General features: G+C 37.7%; 1 protein-coding gene across 4 annotated transcripts in view; it reads left to right on the forward strand.

Annotated features, from left to right (window-relative positions):
• DIAPH2 (diaphanous related formin 2) overlaps nt 1-22822 on the forward strand; it is an 868194-nt gene that overhangs the window by 709796 nt on the left and 135576 nt on the right. For all 4 annotated transcript variants that reach the window (XM_057538261.1, XM_057538259.1, XM_057538260.1 and 1 more), the window contains one exon: nt 4520-4615. In XM_057538261.1, coding sequence (XP_057394244.1) covers nt 4520-4615 — 96 coding nt within the window. The remainder of the gene's footprint in view (nt 1-4519; nt 4616-22822) is intronic.

The raw sequence follows: 22822 nt of genomic DNA on the forward strand, positions 1-22822 counted from the left end.
TGAAATAGAAGATATAAGCCATGCCTTTCATTTTACCCAAAGATAAGTAGCTCACACAGAGCCCACTGGACTGCATGCAACCCTTCTAGCTCCTTAATACTGTCTGTGATCTAATTTCAGGATGAAAGCTTAGAAAGTTGCCTCTGAATTGTTATTTCTCAGACATGCCCATATGTTACTGTTTTAGTGGCTAAAAAGCATTACCGACTTCTCCTTGATATTCTTTCACTCAGTAAAATAGGTATTGTAAGTTTTAAGAAAACGCATTTTTCTATGTAATTCAATAAGGTTATTCTCTTTTTCAATGAAAAATAAAGCACTTAAAAGATTTTTTTTCCTGAGTTTGATCTCATAGACCAAAAAAAAAAAAAAAAAAAATCCAAACAGCTACTCACTGCTAATCACATCTAAGTAAGAATTAATGGTTCTGTGAACTTGGAAATTCTAAGTGAACTGTCAACCTCACACAATTCAATCACTGACCAAATTGCACTGAAACTTATTTGAAATGAAGGATAAGTTTCAAATGATCATGTTTGCTTTCATTTTGTTTTAGGAAGACTAACTGAAATATAAATCTATAATATATTCATAAAAGCTTTATTCCTTAAGGTTAAACATTTCATGAAAATTTCTCAGTTCCTTTGAAAGTTATCATGAAGCAAATGAAAAAGTAATGGTGGACTAAAACTTATATTTCTTTCCTTAAAGGCGTTACTGATGTTTACAAAGACCTGGATTTTTTTTTTTTAACAGAACCATCTAGCATATGCCTTCTCAGCAGGAGCAATATCACCCCCAAGGGAATCAATATTGGTTCTTGGAGAGGTGGGAGGAGAAAAATCTTAGATATTACAATGGTTTGTGACCTTCCAAAGGACCACAATACATAAGCAGATATATAGTTATATCTGTAAATACTAATGTGGAGGGGATTAGGAAAAAGATATCTAACAAGGCTCTGTTAAGGGAGGAGGGAATGATAATGGAAGAAAAAAGTTGAGAAACTGATCTGGCATAACATTTTTTTAAGTGTTTTCAGATGGCAACCACTAAATTAAGCAAAAGGATTTATTTGTAATTCCTCTCTACTTTATGTCATATTTGTTCTTTTCATCTCTTTAGTCCGTAAACAATATAATAGCTTTAAAGAATTTTAATGAAATGACATCCATAATGTTGTTGTAGATTTTTTTCATGTTTGCATATTATTTATGTAAAATCATAAATACTCTTTGGTATTCTGTTCTCATCACTCGTATACAAATATTCATCTTTCTACATAGTCTTTATAATGACTGTTTTTATGAGGATACTTGAGATTCATTTGTACCACTGTTCTCTTCCGGTTGTACTTCTGTGTCTAAAAATTCCTTCCATGTCTTCTTTGCAGTTCTGCTTCTCCTGACTGCCTATTAAAAACTGAGATCCTCAGGAATTGCATCCTATGCCCCTCCTTCTCATACATCTCAGGGTCATCTCACCCATCTTCCAACAGTACTCTCATCTTTAGCTCCAGCCCAGACTTCACTCCTGGGTTCCAGATTCATATTTCCATCTTAGTTCCTGGACCAGGGATCGAACCCGTGCCCCTGGCAGTGGAAGCACAGAGTCCTAACCACTGGACCTCCAGGGAATTCCCCATATTTCCAACTTCCTACTGGATTTCTCTACTTAGATATTCCTCAAAAAAAAATTTTTTTTTCAAACCTGTTTATCCCTTGTCCTCTAGACGCTTTTTCTCCCCGTTGATCTCACCCTTCCAGCCAGGTCCTAATGAATGTACTAATACCTTTAAAATATCCCTGCTCTCTGTTCACTCTGCTAGCCCTTTAGTTCAGTTCTTTATCTCTTACTTAGACAATTACACTATACTTCTAAACATCTCCCTGCCTTCTGTCATGCCGTCCCCAGAGTCGTCCTCCACAGTGCTGTCTGACAAGTCTTTCTAAAGTATAAATCTGATCAAGTCACTTCCTATATTGCTTATGGTGGCATTGCCCAATACAGCAGCCACGAGCCACATATAGCTGTTGAGCGCTTGAAATGTAGCTAATCTGAAGTGAAGGATGTTGAAATAAAAACATGTTAGGTCTCTGAAACTTGCTCTAATAAAAGGAATGTAAAATATAATTTTTGTATATATTGAGTTAAATATTAATATATTAAAATGCATTTCACCACTTTCATTTTATTTTTTAAATATGGCTACTAGAAAACTTAAAATTATTTAGGTGGCTAACATTTGTGGCCTGCATTATATATCTGTTGGAGAGTGCTGGCTTATAAGATAGTGCTCAAACCCGTATCATGGTGTTAAAAAATCAAATTCAACTGAGTAAATTTTAAAGAGCTAATTGGATTTATTCAATGAATCATAAATTGGGCAGCATCTCTAGAAAGGAGCTCCAAAGAGCTGTACAAAATGGAAGACTTTTATAGGCAGAAGGAAGCAAGACAAGGAAGTTCTTCTAGCAAAGAGTGGATTGTTCAGACAAGGTTACCTTCCTTTGTGGGACAGTGGGGGGTCTATCAGGTAGATTTCCTTACTAGTGTTGACCAGGAAATTCCAGACTGAGTGGTTAAGATTACATTCCTGGGAAAGACTGAAACTGCAGTTAGGTTAAGTATTAAGTCTCCGGTTGGTGATATGAGTCTTAGCACTAGTGACTCCATTTTGGGCCTGTTGTCTCTTTTTTAACAACAGAATTATGATGTTTCATCATCTGGCCATCACTTGCCTAGTTCATTTCATCTTCTTCCAGCTGTCATGCAAAGATTGATCTGGGTTCATACCTGGGCCCCTCCACATGCCAGCTGTGCGATCTGGAGCAAGAAGCTTAAACTCTCTAAGTTTCAGTATACCCAGCTGAAAAACAGAGATATTTCCTGCTTCAATATGTTGTTGGGAGGATTATAAGATATAACCAATATGGGAATTCCCTGGCAGTCCAGTGGTTAAGACTCAGCGCTTTCACTGCTGTAGGCCCGGGTACGATCCCTGGTCGAGGAACTAAGGTCCCACAAGCCACGTGGTGCGGCCAAAAAAAAAAAAAAAAAAAAGATATAACCAGTGTGAAGTGCGTACTGCATAAAATTTAATTCTCCCAGATACATTCCAGCCACGCCAGACTTCCTTCATTTCCTCTTTTCTTTCCATTGTAAAGAGCAGGTCATGGTTCAGATGTGTCTGCAGCCTTAATATTCCTAAAAGTGTACAACCCTCTTTCCCTGTTTAGTCACTGGGGTTCTACTTTCCCTTTATTTTTCCTGTTTTCACCAAATATTATACCTGAGAACCTCTGTGTTTCCTTTTATTTTTTCACTCAATATCCTGTCCTAGAGAATTCATTTTAAAAAGAATAAATGATTGTAACATTGAGGAAATCTCAAGTCAAATGAAGAGCATAATCAAAAAAGATTTTAGCTTATTCTTGCCCCATAAGAAAATATTTTTTTTCCTGTGATCTGACACCCCACAGTCAATTCTTTAAACAAAGTAGGATTTAAATTTCACTTTGGAATAACATCAGAAATAATTTCTTCTCCCTCACTGCCCCCCTTTTCTTCTCTTAACCCTCCTGCCTACAAGTGTCCTCTACCCCAGACCCACACACTTAGCTACCACTCAAATTAACCACCTGGCAAGGGTCCTTTTCATCAGTGAGGCCTGTTGAGAAGAGGGTCCTCAGCTCACTGTGGATGAGCCACAGCTTCGCAGAGAGTTTCTGGCAATGGACACCTTGCTCTAGCAAATCTTAAAAGTATTTTTGACAGCCAGAATTGTCAAAGATAAGAGTAGGGTGAAATGTTTTATATATGTTTCCGTTAGGAATTTCCATGAACATCTCTGAGTACTCCGCTCATAGGAGAAGTTTAGAAACACAACAGCATTCTAAAAGGGGTGATGAGACTCTGGCTAATGTCTCTCAAATGTAAAATGTGGCCTTTCAGATGATGTGGTCACCTTTGCCTTCTGCAATGTCAGCATTTGAAAATGGGTAAAGGATACGGATTAGATAGGAACTGAATGCAGGTGTGTTTTGCAAATAGTGTCTTTTAAGATAATCACAGATGATGGTTGAATGCTTAAGGTATTAATACAATCAGTATTTAACCTTGTGTAACTCCGCTTCATCAAATCACGCCCTGCACGTTGATTGCATTAAGCCGGGTCAGTGGTTTCTTGCTTAGGAATATCTTATAAGAATCTGAACAGGAAGGCAGCAGTAGCTGATCAGCTACTGTTTATTTGCATACTGAGCATGTCATCAATAATACAAAAGACAAGGTCTTTAAGTTGAAAGAACGGTGGGATTGGCATGAATTTTGCTTAATGGTGCGTAATAAGCAAAGTAGTCTGTGGTGCCAGAAACTGACAGGATCCATTATGTTAAGACAGATATATGTCTTTAATTTAGGGGTATTATGTAAATCTGACAGGAGTTTTTTCCCTTTATTTTCTTGTAGTTTAACTTTAATTGCTCCAAGATTAATTCCAATTTCTCCCTTCCTCCAGAGGGTGATGAGACGGGCGTGATGGATAATCTTCTAGAAGCCCTGCAATCAGGTGCAGCATTCCGAGACCGCAGAAAGAGGATTCCAAGGAATCCAGGTAAGAGCCATTCCAGCTCACATGGTATTATAGAATGTAAGTGCTCAGAGCCAAGTACCAAAAAAAAACCCAAAAGACAAAAACAACCTTTCTCATGAAAAAAATGTTTTTAAACAGTTGATCTCAGTTCATGTGTGAAATCTCCGCAGGCTTCTATATCTACGTGATCACAAGTTTCAACTTGGTAAAAGCATCTTCAAATAACTGTAGGCTTTGCAAAAAAAATTTAGAAGCAAGGATTCCTGCTGTGTTTCATATTAAATATTTTTAATTGTGATTTTATGAACATGTGGTTTGAGTAGAAGATGGTTTAAAACCATAAATGTAATTAAATCATTCCAAGTAATTAGCCCTAATGATGTCACGTTAGCTATTTACAGGTAAGGAAACTGAGATAATGCTCCTTTCCAGAGGCCATTTTGGCTTTGCAGTCCATTCTCCATTCTCCATGTTACTAAAGAGAGGACAGGCACAGATGATCCAAGATCCCCAAAAGTCCCAAAATGTTGGAACCCCCTTTTTGTGTTTGTTTGATTAGTAACAAAGCCGCACTATGAAAATTGATCTCAGAGGAAGAAAAAAACATAAAAGAAGCAGAACAACCTCCCTCACTCAAGTGGACCCAGAAAGTCGTCTGTCTTTCCTCTTCATACCCTATGACTGAAGTAAATAATAGCTCCTCTCAGAATAATCCAAGTAGGCTGAGCTATCCATCTCCTCTAAGGAAATTTTTATATTTTTAGTTCCTATCTTTCTTGAAGTAGAGGGAGAAACTAGGTGTGTTGACTGTAAAAGCTCTCTTCATGGGCTGTAGAGCTATACGGAGACATAAATGAAAAAAGGAAAATTAATAGTAAACATGGAAACTCTATGTAATTTAGATTAGTAAGATTTGCCGTGAATAGCCTACAATTCAAAAATATTCTGTTTAGAATAGAAACGATCACATTTTATTAAAATGGAAATTGGTACCTCTCAAAACCATTGTACTCCAAGAAACCAGTGAAAGTAATGGAGCCCAGAGCAGAATGGTCCAGAAAAGCTTTTGGCAATGGTGAAATTCATGGTGGAAGACAATATAAGTTATATTTCATCTTTTTCACATTTGAGTGAATCCCGATGAGTACATTAGCTTGAAGGTTAGATTTGGTTGAGAGGACAAGAGTGTTTTGGTTGGAGTGTAAGACCGCTTTATGTGGCTGAAGACATTGCAGATGGCCTACAGAAAGAGTGGAAGACTGCAGGAAAGAAACTTAACATCTATATTTATATGTCCGTATTTTTTACGGTAATGCTGCATGGCAGAAAGTTAGGGGCACTACTAATCTGTCCTCAATCTTTACCTGTAAAATGAGAATATTCTATCATGCTACCAGAGGCCCCTGCCACCTTTTAAGAAAAATAGAAACCTTCCCTGCTCTTTCTTTTTTTTTTTTTTATAAATTTATTTATTTATTTATTTATGGCTGTGTTGGGTCCTCGTTTCTGTGCGAGGGCTTTCTCTAGTTGCGGCAAGTGGGGGCCACTCTTCATCGCGGTGCGCGGGCCTCTCACCGTCGCGGCCTCTCCCGTTGCGGAGCACAGGCTCCAGACGCGCAGGCTCAGCAGTTGTGGCTCACGGGCCTAGCCGCTCCGCGGCGTGTGGGATCTTCCCGAACCGGGGCACGAACCCGTGTCCCCTGCATTGGCAGGCGGATTCCCAACCACTGCGCCACCAGGGAAGCCCCTTCCCTGCTCTTTCTTGAACAATCAGAGCATTAATAGGCAGTGGAAGCAAACTGAAATAATTTTTCTATCAATTCTGTTCTCCGTTAAGCAGCTGATAAGTAAAAGCATGTTATTCTGTGCCATAAAAGAACTGCCATCATCTTTCTAGGCTATTTATTTTTAAAATACATTTGCTAAGGCCCCTGTCTGACTAGTCTCACACCTCATACTGACTCTAGAAAGACTGTACTGAGAGAAAGAGATCATTCCATGGGGTTTCTGTGAGTTTGGTACTCAAGGGAATATAGTGTTGTCAACTGTGAAACACCGAGAATATATTCACAAACTGCATAATTTTTTAGTACTGATTCCAAGTAATCTAAATTGGGACCTCTTTTGCTTTGTAGTTGGAGGGCCTCCATGAACACGTAGGGTCAAAAATATCAGCCCAGTTAGCCCTGGCAGTCATTCCAAGTGGCAGCAGCCAATGCAAATGTCTAGCGGTAAGAAGAAACTAGAAGGCAGACAGTGGCAGTGATTGGTAAAGCATCTTGGACATCAGTAGAAGTGCTTGAAGGGATGGGGAGGGGAAGGCAGGCACAGAGTTAGCAAGTCTGCCAAAAACTCTCCCGTCTGCTTCCCTCTTTCTAAAAGAGATAGAACTGGGGGGGCTTTTCCAGATTTCCTCGCTGTTTCTGCCTCTCTTAGCTAAGATCATCTTTTCCTGCTGGCCTCCTTTTGTTTTCACGTTCCTAGGCACCTTATTCGGTTCCTTTCCAAGATCCCATTGACTTTCTATTGCTACACTTTCCCTGTTTAACCCCAGCATCCTTGCTCCTGTCCAGAAACCTCTACTTCACCATGATGAGATAAAAGCAGAAAAATCAAATTATAAAGAAGGCTGTTTTCTCCAAGTAAAGTCGTATCAGAGGAAATAGCCAAAAAATCTGAAATCAGAGTCAACCACAGACAGCAAAGAGGTACTGCTCCACTTGCCAACCCCATTATCATTGCTTACAGAGGGACACCCCGGCATGTAAAATACAGAGCCCTACAATTGTGCTTCTAATTGCAGTGTTTTCAATTGCATATTTAAACAAAATCAGGTGAGAGTCTCTATTCTTCATTAGAAAATCAAAATGTTAATAAATGGTATGATTAGTTGCCGACATTGCAAATCTTCCACAGTGAGCCGATGTTTCCCTCCCCAAGAAGAACTCATATTAGTTAACTCAGAAGGAGCTCCCAAATATTGCCTCCAGCCCATTCAGCTGAGTGTGTTGTTTCAGTTAAGGGCACCAAAACCTTTTTAAGGGAGACGATCGTATCAGCAGTGATATTGAAAATATTAATAACTGGTATAGCGTGGGCCCCAGCCAATCAGAACGTGCACAGGCAATAAGTAGCCACTATGGCTGCTACTGGCTGAATTACCCAGATTACGGCTGTGCTGGTGTCAAACTTGGAGCTTAGGAAATGAGCCCCTAAACATTTATTCATGCATTGGACCTCTGTTCTGTGTAAGGTACTATGCTGGACATGATGGCAGATGCAGAAATAATTAAGATAAGATTTCCTTTGTTGTAAGACCCTTGTGTCTTATAGGAAAGATAAAAAAAGACAGAAAGACTACAGGATAAGGCAGATGATAAGGGGCATTATACACCAGGTGTTAATAACATACTGTGTGAGTTCTGAGGAGGGAAATATTGTACCATATTGATATATCAGAAAAAAAATCATGGAGAAAAAGGCTTTGAAGGATGAGTATGGATTTCAGCAGTAGGAGTTGGAGGTGGGGATAGTGGGCATTTGAGTCGAATGAAACATTAAAAGAGTTTAGAAAGTGCAAAGCATTTTGGGAGAATGGCAAATGGTACATCTAGTAAGAAAATAGGTTATATAAAGTGTAAAAGTATAGAGATAATTCTGGAAAAGTGGGTTGTTAGCCTATCATACAGTGCTGGAATAAGAGACTAAGGTGTTCGCATATCATTCTTTAGGCAATGGAGGTATATTGTTTTTAGCAGCGGAAGAATATGATCAAAGCTCTATATTAGGACATTTAATCTATAGGAATGTAGGTGATGAATTAGTCATATTCTTAGTCATATGAATAATTCTTAGTCAAAAGGAGATAATTTAGGGGAAGAGGAGTAGCCAGGAGTCAAGGATAATCCTAGGGTTTTGACTTTGATTAGCTGGGAGGACAGTTGGGTTACGAGAGAAAACTATTAAGATCAGGAAAAAGGAATAGTGATAGAAGACAAATTCAGTTTTGGGCAAGTGAAACTGAAAGTGGTGGCAGAGCATTGAGGTCAAGATGTCCAGAAGTTTCTTGGAAATATGAGTGTAGATTTCATCACAAGAGGTTGAGTTTGTGAGATTTCTGGTTATACTTTGGAAATGGAAGAGATTATTAGAGAGATTATTAAGCAAAAAGAGATCCAAAACCAGAACCTTGAAAATGCCTCCCCTTTGGGGCTAAAAGTAGAACTAGCAGAGAAGATAGACCAGGAGCAGTTGGGTATGTAGGAGGCCAATCAAGACATTATTATTCTAGAAGCAAAGGAAGGCAGAAAAGGTGGGCATTTTCAATAATGACATATGCTACAGTGGAATCAAAAAGGATAAAGACCAATGATTTGCCATTTGGGAGCTTTCTAGTGACATTTTAAGAGCATCTTTTCAATATTGGAATGGAATTGGGAGCCAGAATGCAGGGACTCAGCAGTGAGTAGATGGTGAGGCTCTAGGGGTAGATAGTATTCATTCAACAATGGAACAATTCTATTGGATGCCCCCTGGGCATTACGTGCTGGATTAGGTACTGAGGATGCAACACCAAACAGGACTCTTGCCTCAAGGAGCTCACATACCATTTGGGAAAACATGAATATAATCCACGTGATACAAGTGTAGTGCAAGAAAGTAACATAACATTTCAAATCAACTATACTTCAATTAAAAATAATTTTTTTAATTAAAAAATGCAATGCAATCTTATATGTGCCATAATGAGATAGGAATCGTGTGCTTGTGCAGCACAGGACATAGAGTAACTCCCCACATCCCCTCCCCTCTCGTCTTTATATTCCCTAGAATATGGACTACACTTTCTAGAAGTTTGGTTTGCGAAAGGAGCATCTCAGTTTTCCTTAATTATCTAGGATGGATTTATCATCTATAAATTTGGCCAAATCTTTCTGGACCCTCTTTGTTACAGCCTTTGTTGGCCCTTAAGGTAATAAGTCCCATATGTTTACAATCTACTTTGTAAAGAATTGCCCATCAGTATTCCCGACTTTCTCATTATAAGATCAAAGGTAAGCTTTGGAGGAAAAAGAAGCACATGACGAAAAACCTTGCAGGAGTAAAAACCACACTTAAAATGTTAATACACAATGCCACATCTGTTTTCTTTCTGAATAGCTATAGATACTTACAACATGCTTTTTTTTTTTTAATTTTATTTATTTATTTATGGCTGTGTTGGGTCTTCCTTTCTGTGTGAGGGCTTTCTGTAGCTGCGGCAAGTGGGGGCCACTCTTCATCGCGGTGCGCGGGCCTCTCACTATCGCGGCCTCTCTTGTTGCGGAGCACGGGCTTCAGACGCGCAGGCTCAGTAGTTGTGGCTCACGGGCCTAGTCGCTCCGCGGCACGTGGGATCTTCCCAGACCAGGGCTCGAACCCGTGTCCCCTGCATTGGCAGGCAGACTCTCAACCACTGCGCCACCAGGGAAGCCCAACATGCTTCTTCTCTTTGAACCAACTCCACCTCTTCCTTCTTTGCCCACTGTAAGTATAAACAGGCTTCTCGGCAATAGATAGATATCTAACTTAGCTATTTTGGCTCTGACTAGATTTTGATATATAGTTCTAGACATTAAAAACACACACACAAGAAAAGCATTATGAAGAAATGAAAGCAGGAAACAAAATAAATGTACTTTGGTTTTAGAACCACTCAGGGCAACCAAGAAAACGAAATTTGAAAAAAAACAGAAGAAACTCTGGAGACACATGATCCTACTTTTATGGATCAGCGAGATAGAAGTCTGAATGAGAAGGTATAATTTACCATTTGAGAACAGAGAGGAGACAGGAAACGATGATATTCAACAGAGGAAAAAAACCAGACTCTAAGTATTAGGAAAAGTATTTTCGTAGCAAAACCAAACCCACATTTTCTTGGGCCTCTCTACCTCATAGTAACCACTGTTCCTTCGCTTTCACCTATAATACCATGCATTTCCCTGCCTGCTGTTTGCTGTAGCAACCGGCACTCTCCTGCCTTCACGATGCCAGAGCCTGGGAGCGGTCAGTGGCAAAGTGGGAAGAAATGCCTCTCTCTGCCTTTAGTGTGACACTCCACCAATGTACCAAGATAATATACTACTTAAGCATGAAGGTCTTACAGACATTTTTAGAAAAACAGCTTTCAGGTTTAAGTTACAGCCCTCTTGATCTCCGTAGGATTTGGCCCCATACAGCAAGGCCCAAAGACAAGCCCATGTAGTACTCAGTATCCTCCTCCTTTTTTGATGACCAGGGTCTGTTGGGGTTTTGTGTTTTTCTTTTATTATTTTTACTAGGTCAAGCTGGTCATTCATTCTAAGCTGTTTACTTCTTTCTCCCTGTGGAAGAGTTCTTTCCCTTGAGCCTCCTCAGTCTCTGTTTCTAAGTGTTAGAATCTTAGATTAGCCAACTAAACCGCATTTTGTCTATAGTACAGTTATTAGATTGGAATGTGCAGTTCAAATTTAGTAAAAAATGACATTATGCAAACAAATAAACAAATAAAAACACAACATTCATCCAACTATTTATTGATCAAATAGTAGGGGCCAGGCAACAGTGCTAGGACCCTGGAGGGCAAAGATGGATAAAGCATGGGTCTTGCCCTCAAGAACTCAGCGGCTCATGGGAAAGACAGAATTATACATAATGTAAATGCTATGATATAAGTATGTACAAAGTGCTAAAAGAGGAATAAACTGCCTGGAGAATTCAAGAAGGTTTTCATGATGAAAATGGCATTTGAACTGTTTTGAAGGATGAATAGTAGTTTGTCTGGAGAACAGGGGGAATGGTGGCAAATACATGCAATGGAGACATGGAAAGGAACAGTGGTAATGATGAAAAGTTTGTTGCAACAAAAAGCCAACACACACACACACACACACACACACACACACACACACACACATGAAAGCAAGCGGGGTTGAGACTGGAGATAACCAATAATTTGGGGAACATCTGCATGTATATGATTATAGAAACCTTGAGATCACCCAGGAAGAGTATGTCCAATGAGAGGTAAAGGCCAAGACTAGTGCCTTTGGGAATTACAGTATTTAGGAGGAAAATAGAGGAATCAACAAAGGGCACTGAGAAAAAAAAAGTCAGAAAGGGAAGAAGAGAAACAGCAAAAAATGATGCCTGGAAGACCGAGGTTAGAGAGAATTTCAGAATGGAGAAAGTCAGCAAGGTCACATCCTGCAGAAAGTTAAGTAAGTAGAATGATGACTGAAAATAGACCAGTGGGTTTGTCAACTAGCAGGTAACAGCTGTCCTTTTCCCCGAGCAGTTTCAGTAGAAAGGTGAGGGCCAAGAGGGAGGATTTAATGGATTAAAGAATGAAGAATATCTTTTGTTCCTTAAGTGCTGGCACTTGAAGGAAAGAAAGGGAGTTAGAGAATGAAAATAAATTGTATCTCTTCTAGAGATTCTGACAGGAAACTCTAGATGCTTTCAAGGGTCTTGAATGGTGTTGCCAATCATAAATTATGCCTGGTTTTACTTCCAAATATAGGACACTTTTCCCTCTTAATTCAACTGTATTCATTGAGCATATACTATGCGATGTACTTAAAATACTTTAGCATGCTTGGAGTTTTACAGTTAACAAAGCACTTTCTTATCTGTTGTGTGTATGTGATTCATAGCCATCTAATAATGCAAAGTTCTGTTTGCATAAGTTAAAATGAAGGACATTTGTGGCTCATACAGAGAGTTTAGCTGGTGGGGGTGGAGGTGGGGAAGGAGACAAAAAGGATCAAATAATCCTCAGGCCAGCCACTCAGTGTTCTCAGGAACATTAGCTCGGTTACCTCTTAGCAATAACTAGAGGGTGAATTCTAGGATCTTGGTGAAATCGATCAACATTTAGGTGACAGTTAAAAATACGAGAGCAGGTAAAATAATCTGGGGAAAATGAGTAGAGCAGCGGGCAAAGGGAAAACCCTGGAGAAAACAAACATTTGTGACACTGGTTCTCAGCCCTGGCTACACACTGGAATCACTTTGAGGTACTTCTAAAAAATACCCATGTTCAGTTCCTCTCTGAAGCAATCAAATCCAAATCTGTGGAGTCAGAGTCTGAGCAATAGTATATTTTAAAAGTAATTCAGATATACACTACTATATATTAAATAGATAAACAACAAACACCTACTGTATAGCACAGGGCACCCGTATTCAATATCTCATAATAGCCTATGATGGAAAATAATCTGAAAAAGAAGAAATATGTGTGTAACTGAATCACTTTGCTGTACATCTCAAACCAACACAACATTGTAATCAACTGTACTTCAATTTAAAAAAAAAGTTACTTGGGCGATTTTAACGTGTCACAAAAGTTGACCACCACCAATTTATGGGACTAGCTTGGAAACCGAAGCACCTAAAAGATAGCATGAAGGAGTTTGTTCTGGAGGAGTGGGGAGAAAAAAGCTAGTGTGGTATCGCTGAGGCCAAAGGAATAGAGCTTTTCAAAGAGTAAGTGCTGAATGGCATCAGATGTAGCCAGGAGGACCAATAAAATAAGGATTGGAAAGGATCCAGTGGATTTAACTGTTAGGAATTCATTGGTGACCTTAGCAAAAACAGTTTTAGGAGAGTGTGTTTGGACGGGGGTGAGAGTGAGGCAGATGCCTTGAGTTCTAAAATGCTATTCGTTTTTAAGGCCACTTAATTTAGTGTCTTTTTTTTTCATCGCTTCATGTAAATCTTATGATGAAGTGTGTACCTGTATTAGTTACTTAATTTTTGTTTGTTTTTTTCTTTTTCTTTACGGAAATTAAATTTTACTTTCAGGACAGACACATACATGTATTGATTAATAAGACCTAGGTTTGCATTAGGGAGGCTAGAAACAGAAGATTGCTATGTAGTCTATCCTTGAGTATTCTTTGACAACTAGAGAACAAATTGAACGCAGACCATTTATGCCCTATTTATATGCAAAATTGTTCTAAGCAAGCACTGATGATGTTCTCTATAGAAATTTCAATCACTTTGCTTGTCTGTTCTCCTACACAATATAATCAGCTCTGCTGCAGATTTCTTCATTGGTGATCTCTGCAAGCTAGTAGGAGATAAGGTCAATTTCAGTTGATTTTTATGAGAATATGAATTTAACAGGCTTCCTTTAGATATTGGAATATGGGATAAGTTAGGACAAACAATTATTATGCAACAGTAAATTTCTCTTGGTAGTTTTAATTCCATGTCAAAAATTCACAGACATGCTAATGTTGGTAGCTAAGCTCCCATAACCACCTGCTTATTTACAAACCTTCAGTTCTGGAATACATCGTTGGGACCCTATATGTCAGGTGCGTGATACCACTGTAACATGAGCAGACACTCTGTGCATCTATAACTATATTAAATGACAAGGTATTTTTCAGACTGTCATAAGTATCTTAAATTTTCTAGAAAACTAATTGCTTTCAAAACTAAAGGGAAATAATTGTTCTAATTGGTGGTTGTAATGATAGGCTTATTTCTCTCATATGGACTCGGTAGTATATTATTGAAAATTTTCCTAAACGGGGATAAGAAATGATAAACTCTGCTTCCTATCCAGCTGAATTCCATCTGCTGCCCCAATGGCCAAAGGCAGCTAGATTCACCTGCAAATGAATGTACTCCCTACCCATCTCCCAGTTTTAATGAAACCTTTGGAAATACCCCTCCTGTGTATTATGATTTGAACCTTACTCCTGGTAGTTTCTTTCCTTGTGTCCATTAAAATGAGAGGAGCCGAAGGAGAAGGAAGGAAGAGGGCAGTGGGTACCTAAGGCTCTATAATACCCTTCTGAGATTCAAGTTCTTCCATTATTCATTGGTATTTTTTGCATTTGCAAAAGGATGAGCCCAGATACCTTGAAACTAATATTGTGCTTCATCTATTCCAGGAAACCTTTTAAGGTTATGCTCAATGTCAACTCTCTTAAAGATATTGATGATACAAAGTGTTAAAATACGGCAAGGTTTATAACTATATTTCACTATTAAAAGATTGTGATATATTTTTAGTACCTAGCACATAACTCAGTATAGTGTATACTCTTGATAACTGCTTGTTGAACACCTCACAATTATCCAAAAAAAAAAAAAAATTGAATCTACATGAAAGCCTTTTCAATATATTGTACCTAAAGCTATCTCTCAAGTTTGAAATTTGGAGGATGAAGGAAATAGAAATTCCATTCTACATCATTGTAAATGGAATTCCATTAAATCTGAGTTTATTTTATGGGCAAGCTCGAATGTCCTATATATGTTACCTTCACATGACCTTTTCTACTCAGTAATGTTTAGGCTTGACAAGAGAAGAAAAATGCTGAGTTTTTATAAAAAACGAAATATAACTATATGCCATTACTCTTATTCTTACATCCATTGTACTTGCATTTGACTGCTGCCTCTTTGTCATTCTCAACTCAAATCATGGTTTGTTCTATTCCTATGACTTAGAGGGCAAAATTCCTAAGTACTACTAGAGAAAATACAGGAAAAGTAGATTGACAACAGCCTTTTAAGTTTTACATATCTTCTCATCTGTCTTTGCAAATATGTCCTATAAGACAGGGGAGGTGGACGGGAGTTAGTGAATCTCTTTAGAATAACATTAAATAGTAATTGTTTTTCCAGTTTTCTCACAGATTTACTCAGGAGGACCAACCTTTCTGAAATTTAGGGGGTTTTATCTAGTGCGTAGGGGTATTCTAGGGATTTGAACTGTTTGTTTCAGAGACTTTCTAGAATCCAGGATGACATTTTCCCTTTCCACTTGGGAAGGTTTTAGCTTGAGATTTCTGGGGTTACTGGTCTGTTCTATTGTTTGTCTTGCATAGATGTAGTATACAGCAAGCAGTACAGTACTCTCTGGACAATGAACAGGGATTTTTTTTTTTTCATGTCATATACATTATTCACCACTCTGCAGTGGTTTCAGAAAGCCAGTGCATATCCTGGACACAAAGAAACAAAAAAACACAAAAAACAAGGATATGATTTTCATATTGTTGTTTGGAAAGTTAATACTGTTGTGCATGGATTTCATTTTTTCTTGCACAGTTAGAATTCCTGTTAGACTTTTAGCAGCCTTATAGCTATTAATCAAAAGTGTACATGTTTATTGTGTTTCCTAATAAACTGATAGATTATCTTCAAATATTTGGAGTTAACCTGTGAAGGGAAATTTATACCAGGAGGGATAAGCAGTATGGCTTTGTGTGGATAGTCCAGTGTTTATTTTAGTTATGTTTGTGACTTCATCTCAGTCATCTATATCAGTACTATTTTATGTGACAGAGATCATGAGAGATGACTGTGCTTTGTGCATAATATGTGTAGATTTTATTTTATTATCATATCAACAGATAATTGGAATCAAACATAAACATTTTTGAATTGAAAGGAAAAAGGACTCTTTAAAAAACTTTTCTAGTACGTAGATTTCATTTTAAGGTCCAAATTGAACTCTCATGCACATGTAGAGAACATTAAAACAAGTTCAGTTAATAGTCCTAAAAACCCACAACATGAAGGCACCAAGTGCCTTCCTTAGTGACTGGGGTAATGGTCCAAGATAGAAAATAAATTTAGAAATGAAGTTCCAACATAATGAACTTCTAGGAAATTATTAGAGGATATTTTAAATGTTGAATTCAGGGTGGAGGCAGATTGGGAAGGGCAAATGGGAAGAAAAGTATCACATCTAGCAATTTAAATATTTTTTTTCAGTTGCCATAAATAGTATCGATCAGTTTGCATGGCTCATTTAGAACTGAAACTTCCTGGCAGAGGAAGATGCAAAGCACTGAAAAAGGATTATGGTCAAGTTGAATGGTGTCCACACAGATTCTTTGCATTATAAATTATCCTTATGCTTCCAGTTTCTTAACTTTTTCCCACTTACCATGCTTTGCGGTCCTGGGGCCTTTTGTACACCACTTTCCTCACTTCCCTTCTGCTGCTTCAGAAGAATCCTGTTTTATCAATTTATCTCCCTCACAACACTGTTTCCCACCTCCATTATCCCAATCTGATTTTCCACACGCTAGCCGTGGAAAAGAAAAACTAGGGGGCGGAAATGGGGGAATATAATTATATCAGCATGGTTTGAAGTCTATTTTATTTCTCTTAAATCTCAGCATTGTCTCTTTTATGAAAACAAAGACCACTGGCAATACTTACTGTTCCAAATAAACCCTCTCTTACTTTATGCCAAATTGTTCCTGATCTTGGTGGCAGGGAGGGGGGCAACGAAGGACATTTCAAAGGGACAGGGAAACGTTCCTGGATGGACTCTTGGCTCCCAACCTTTTTGGAATTATGATGTCATTGCTGCTGAAATTTATAAGTACTCCTGATAGTGAGGAAAGCATCAAGTAGACGATAAACCTTAATAAATTACATAATACATAAATTATTTCACCAATTAGTATAGAAAATTGTAAAATGACTACATGATTTTTTGCTCTCAAAAAGTATACACTCTTAAAAAGAAAACCGAAAATACCTTTTCATAAAAATTCCTCAAATCACAATGCACTGTTATTTACAGCTTGACAGGTATGAATGTCTTCAATGAAAAGGAAGATGGTCGGGATTTCAATGAGTAGTTTAGCAGGTTTAGTATTTTTTTATTTTTGTCTCTCTACATTCATTCAAATAAAATATTAGATTTTACTGGAACAGGTCATAATTAAGTTCTACTCTAAGGAGATTTCTTTATTATTAAGGCACATAAAACAAAACTTTCTTTAAAAAGCACTTTTCTTATAAGCTAATATGTTAAATATTTTCTCTAATATCTTGAAAACGTACGCCTCCGTTCATTTACTTTTTTTCTTAACTTGAAGACTAACTCCAGTAAAAGAAAGACTGTACAGTGTGTGTGCTTATCTGTTTACCTAAACCCAAGTGAGGCCCTTGGAAAGTAGCACCTCTTATCAATCGTGATTGTTTTCATCAAATCATGCAAAAACATTTTTGTTATGCATTATGCATAATTTATCCAACTACTACTTAACTTCTATTCTTGACCATCAAATAGGTTTTGTTACCCTCGTTGATTTGGCTATAGAAGTTAAATGTGGCAATTTTTTTTTAATGGAAAAGAAGCTCCATTTTGAAGTATGCCTTCTTTTGGCTTTTCTGAGCTCTATAACATGTGGTACATGTCCTGGCATAATTGAAGGTAAAAAGGGTAGTGATTGGGTAGAATTCATCACAGAATTTCACTTGCTAACTGTGTATCCAAAGCTGCTTTTGTACCAATTAGCTATGACCTTTTATTCTAGCCTTAAGGTATGAGATTATTAGAGGCAACCATTTCTGAAATATTTTCTTTCTAATAGTAGTTTAAGCAAATTTCCTTGCAGTGCTGACTCTTTTTCAGGGCGGTCCCCGCCCCCCGTGTGCTGCTTCTTTCCACTAAGCTGCTAAATCTTTCGCAGAGGAATTAAACGTAATGTTTCTGGACACGTGAAGAGCTTGTGCCCTTTTCTGAGTGTCCTACTTCAGAAATATTGCAGCTGCAGTGGCATTACGTGCCTTCGTTTCTTTCTGTTTCTCTCTGCAGGGAAATTCCTGCTTTAAGGTAGACCCACGCTCTTTTATTCCTGGAATTTTCCTGTTCTAAATGATGTGAAAGCTTCAGTCGCGTTTTTAAAGCACATTGTTTCTTTGTCAACTTATTTCACATCAGTTGACCATGCAGCTTGTAGGAATTATGGGGACTGGGTAAGAGGGTCTAAATGAATACTTACAAATCCATCTTTTCTATTAGAGAAATAACCCAAAGCAAGAGCTCTCTAAACACAGTCACAATAACGTGATTTTTAGAGATGACGCACAGTGCATTACCTATGTATGTGATACGGGGAACATCTCCACAGCCCATAAAACGTCAGAAATGCAGCTAAAATGAAAACAAACCCCTGGTACATTTTCACGGTGCTTCAGTCATAGGACAACATTGCTGCCAAGTGAAAAGGTCCCATTTGACTTGCATTTGGGGCAGAGAATGAGAGAACTTTGCTAAGGTTGCCTTGTTTATTCCCCTTCCTCCAAAGCATTTCTTTTATGTGATTCCGCCACTTTCCCACCCACTTGTCATTTTGTTTTCAATGTGAATATCATACTGTCTATGACATGGTCACTGCTTTTGAAGTTCACTTTCCAGAGCTTTAAGTTTTATTGAGAAGAAGATAATTTTCTAAAAAAAATAAAAAAAATAGGTTACCAAACAAATTAGTTAAATCCCATTCAAATAATAGAAGGAGGCAAACTTGACATTCAACTTTGACATCTAATTTGAATCTTTTGTGCATGCTGTTCTGAAAGCTCCTACCACTTGTTAAATTTGAGTGGGAGAGAACAAAACAGAGATAGTAGAATATTACTTCTTTTTCACTACCTTTAAATTAATTGTAGATTACATGGAACCATATCTTCATTATTAAAGTGAGAAATTCAATAAGTACTCTAAAGTGTTCTACTCTTCTAACTCCTTTAATAATGTCAAGATTCTGCATCAGAAGAGCAAGGGAATTAATATTTTGTTATGGTTAAAATGTTTTTTTCTTTCTTAACTAACAAACTTAAAAATTCTTTTTTCTCACATTTATGATTCTTCTTAGGCTAATTGAAACAGAATTCACATGAGTAATTTATATTACTGACTGCCTGGCGCTTAAACATTCATGGAAGGAAAAATCAAGTTGTGGAATAAAAAGAAATAAGCCTGCTTTGAAAAGATGATATTAACAATTTTGGTAGTTTATATTTTCGTAAATAAGGTAGTCTTGAAACATGTAAATATGTGAAGCTGGAAATGAATCTTCCTTATTCTAGCACTGGTTATGATTCATGATTAGCACTGGTACAAGCTGGTAATTTACAAACCTCATAGATTTTTACTACTCTTTGTACCCCTATGTGTCAACTGTACAAATGATAAAATAATAATCAAAGGACTGATGGTCAGTATAATAGCTATTGTGCTCTAGCTATCTTTTTTTTTTTTTTTAAATACACATTCTTTTTATTTATTTATTTATTTTATTTATGGCTGTGTTGGGTCTTCGCTTCTGTTCAAGGGCTCTCTCTAGTTGCGGCAAGCGGGGGCCACTCTTCATCGCGGTGCACGGGCCTCCCACCATCGCCGCCTCCCCTGCCGCGGAGCACAGGCTCCAGACGCGCAGGCTCAGCAACTGTGGCTCACGGGCCCAGCCGCTCGGTGGCATGCGGGATCTTCCCAGGCCAGGGCCCAAACCCGCGTCCCCTGCATTGGCAGGCAGACTCTCAACCACTGCGCCACCAGGGAAGCCCTCTAGCTATCTTTTATGCTTTGACATTAAATGTCTCTCTTGCCTTGGTATCTACTTTTCAAAAATCTACTACCCATTCCTGATACTATTTAACTGGGGTTATTAGTCCTTTGACAGTACTGCATGCTATTGACAGTATCTTTTAATTTGCTTAATTTCCTGACATTTTCTATGTAAATTTTTTACATTGGGATTTTTAAATGCCAGATTTGTGCTTAAAATAGAAAAGCCCTCCACTAATAAGATTTAGTCATATCACCTAAGTACTACAGAGTTGTCCCAGATGTAAAGAGGGGGAGATAAAGAAGGGATCACAGATAATAAATTTGCCCTGCCTTCTCCACAAAGTTATTACAGCAAGCCTTAAGTCTCAGCTTTTATTGATAAATATAAATATGGGTTATGTAAGGAAAGCCTATGCCTGTTTATAATAGCATTCAAATCTGGTCTTAGTCATTGCGTTGGGCCAAACCGCTCCATAAGCAGTCCCAAGGCAATCTGAAAACAGGTATTTGTGGCATAATCTGTTTTTATTGCGTATGTATTTTATTTTATGATTTTGTAATTAAAGTAATAAAACTAAATAATATTTCCTGGCTAACTAGCAGGTAAACAACTTGACACAATATAAATGTATTTTATGTTGTGAAACAACTGATGGTCATTCCAAAGCAAGATTGTTGGGGAGGGGTGGGAGAAGGTAGGATTTTCAATTGGTTACCAGGCTTTTAACAAAACAATTCCTATTATAATCCTAGAGAATTTCATCTGCCTAAATCCCCACTCAGATGACAAGCAAGGAGTGAGAGCTGTAGTCAGAGGAACAAAGGATAAGGGGACCAATATCTGAATGAGCCCCTCCTCCCCCCATGGTGCCCTTTAGAGGGACCCATTATGCCCTGGGTTAGAACCTCTCACCATTGCTTGTGAAAATACTCGGCATTGAATGGTGCTGTATGTCTTACATTCTACTTACTAAAATTGCTTATACAATTCAATTGGCTATGGTATTTATCATGTTCTGTCCTCAGCATTATGTAGCATGGTTAAGCCTACAAAGCAGCTGCTTTTTTTTTTTTTTTTTTTTTGGTGGATCAAGTGATTATTATGTATTGTGTGAACATCAGTTCAAGTTTCTTGAGTGCTGTGGCATCTAGATGAAGGGTAGTAAATAAACATTAGGCTTTAAAAAAAAAAAAGACTTTTATGCTATTCTTCAAATTCTACATTGCCTGGAAATAAATAGTGGCTATAGGACCCTTTTATTTCAATAAAACTTAGATATATACATCCATTGGTGAGCACATATACATCTGCACCTTAATGTTAGTGGAATTTGCACATGGGTATCAAAAGGTAAAAATCCTCAAAGATATTATAAAATCATGTTATATAGTTCAGTTTTTACAATGGTTCAAAACTAAGGGGTGTCTGTGCATACCATGAATTAATATGTGTGCAATTTTTTAACCTATAAGACCCTTGAAAAAATAGCTTTAGAATGATAAGCAGCTTGGTTAGTTTCTTTTAAAGTATGTGGGTCTGGGGAGGATGGGTTTTAATTATAAAAGCCTCTTTGAAAATCATACTTGGTAAAACAAGCTATGTTGTATGTCTGCATGTACATATGTAACGCCTTTGGTGTCTGAGACTTTCTCATTCTGCAGCCCCTGCCTCCAGCTTCTGCCTTGATCCCTCAACCACATTGTCTCCTTTCTTCTCTTTCCATCTGGGAACTCTTATGTCCCGCAGTTTACTGAAGTGCTATAACTACAGCCTGTATCTCTTATTAACATATCTCTGTGCTATGCTTTTATGTGGTAGTATAGAATATTAATGCGATTAGCACCATTCATTAAGATGTACTGCCCATTCGAGTGACAGCCTTAAGTCACAGGATAAGCCTCCTTTAAAATGGTCTACTTTTTTTTTTTTGAAGGAAGGGAAAATTTGTAATTAAAAAAAAAAAGTTAAAACCTCTCAGAAAATCTACCATGGCTAATCCACTCAACACCCTCTCCCTCAAAAAAAGAGGAAGTTTCGACATTGAAACTTGGGGAATCTTCATAATGATAGCACATTTTCCATACTTTAATAAATTAATCCATAAGTTAATCACAAGTGAGGATACCTTGCTTATTTCCTACAGTGACTATGAAGATAAAGTGACGAGCAGATGTACAAAACAAACTTATGGTTACCAAAGGGGAAGGGGGGGATAAACTAGGGGGTTGGGATTAACAGGTACACACTACTATATATAAAATAGATAACCAACAAGGACCTACTGTATAGCACAGAGAACTATACTCAGTGTTTTATAATAACCTATAAGGGAAAAGAATCTGAAAAAGAATACATATATATATATTTATTTATTCAGTTATATATATATATAACTGAATCACTTTGCTGTATACCTGAAACTAACACAACATTGTAAATCAACTATACTTAAATTTTTAAAAATAGTTAAGCAAATAGAAATTAATAAAAAGATAAAGTGAGATGGTAGATGTGAAATGTTTTGAAACTTTTAAAGTATATTTATTTAAAGCTTGAACAAAGCTTTACAGTGTCCAAAGGTTACTATCATTACTATATTAAATCAATACCATTTATGTCAGTGGCTTCTCATTACTGTTAGGAAAATTCAAAATTTTTACAGTGGCTGGAAAGGCTCTGTATGATCCGACTTGTACCTACATTACCTGCCTCTTCTTGAATAGTTCAAGGCTGTGAGGACATATAGCACTCAGCTACAAAACTGTTATCATATTAAAAAGAGGAGCATTGTTTTGGGTGAAGAGATCTTCCAGTATTCATCCCTGAAACTGGAGCTTTTGGTAATATTTGAGTAGTAATT

The sequence above is a fragment of the Balaenoptera acutorostrata genome, chromosome X, assembly GCF_949987535.1.
Source record: "Balaenoptera acutorostrata chromosome X, mBalAcu1.1, whole genome shotgun sequence".
NCBI lineage: Eukaryota > Metazoa > Chordata > Mammalia > Artiodactyla > Balaenopteridae > Balaenoptera > Balaenoptera acutorostrata.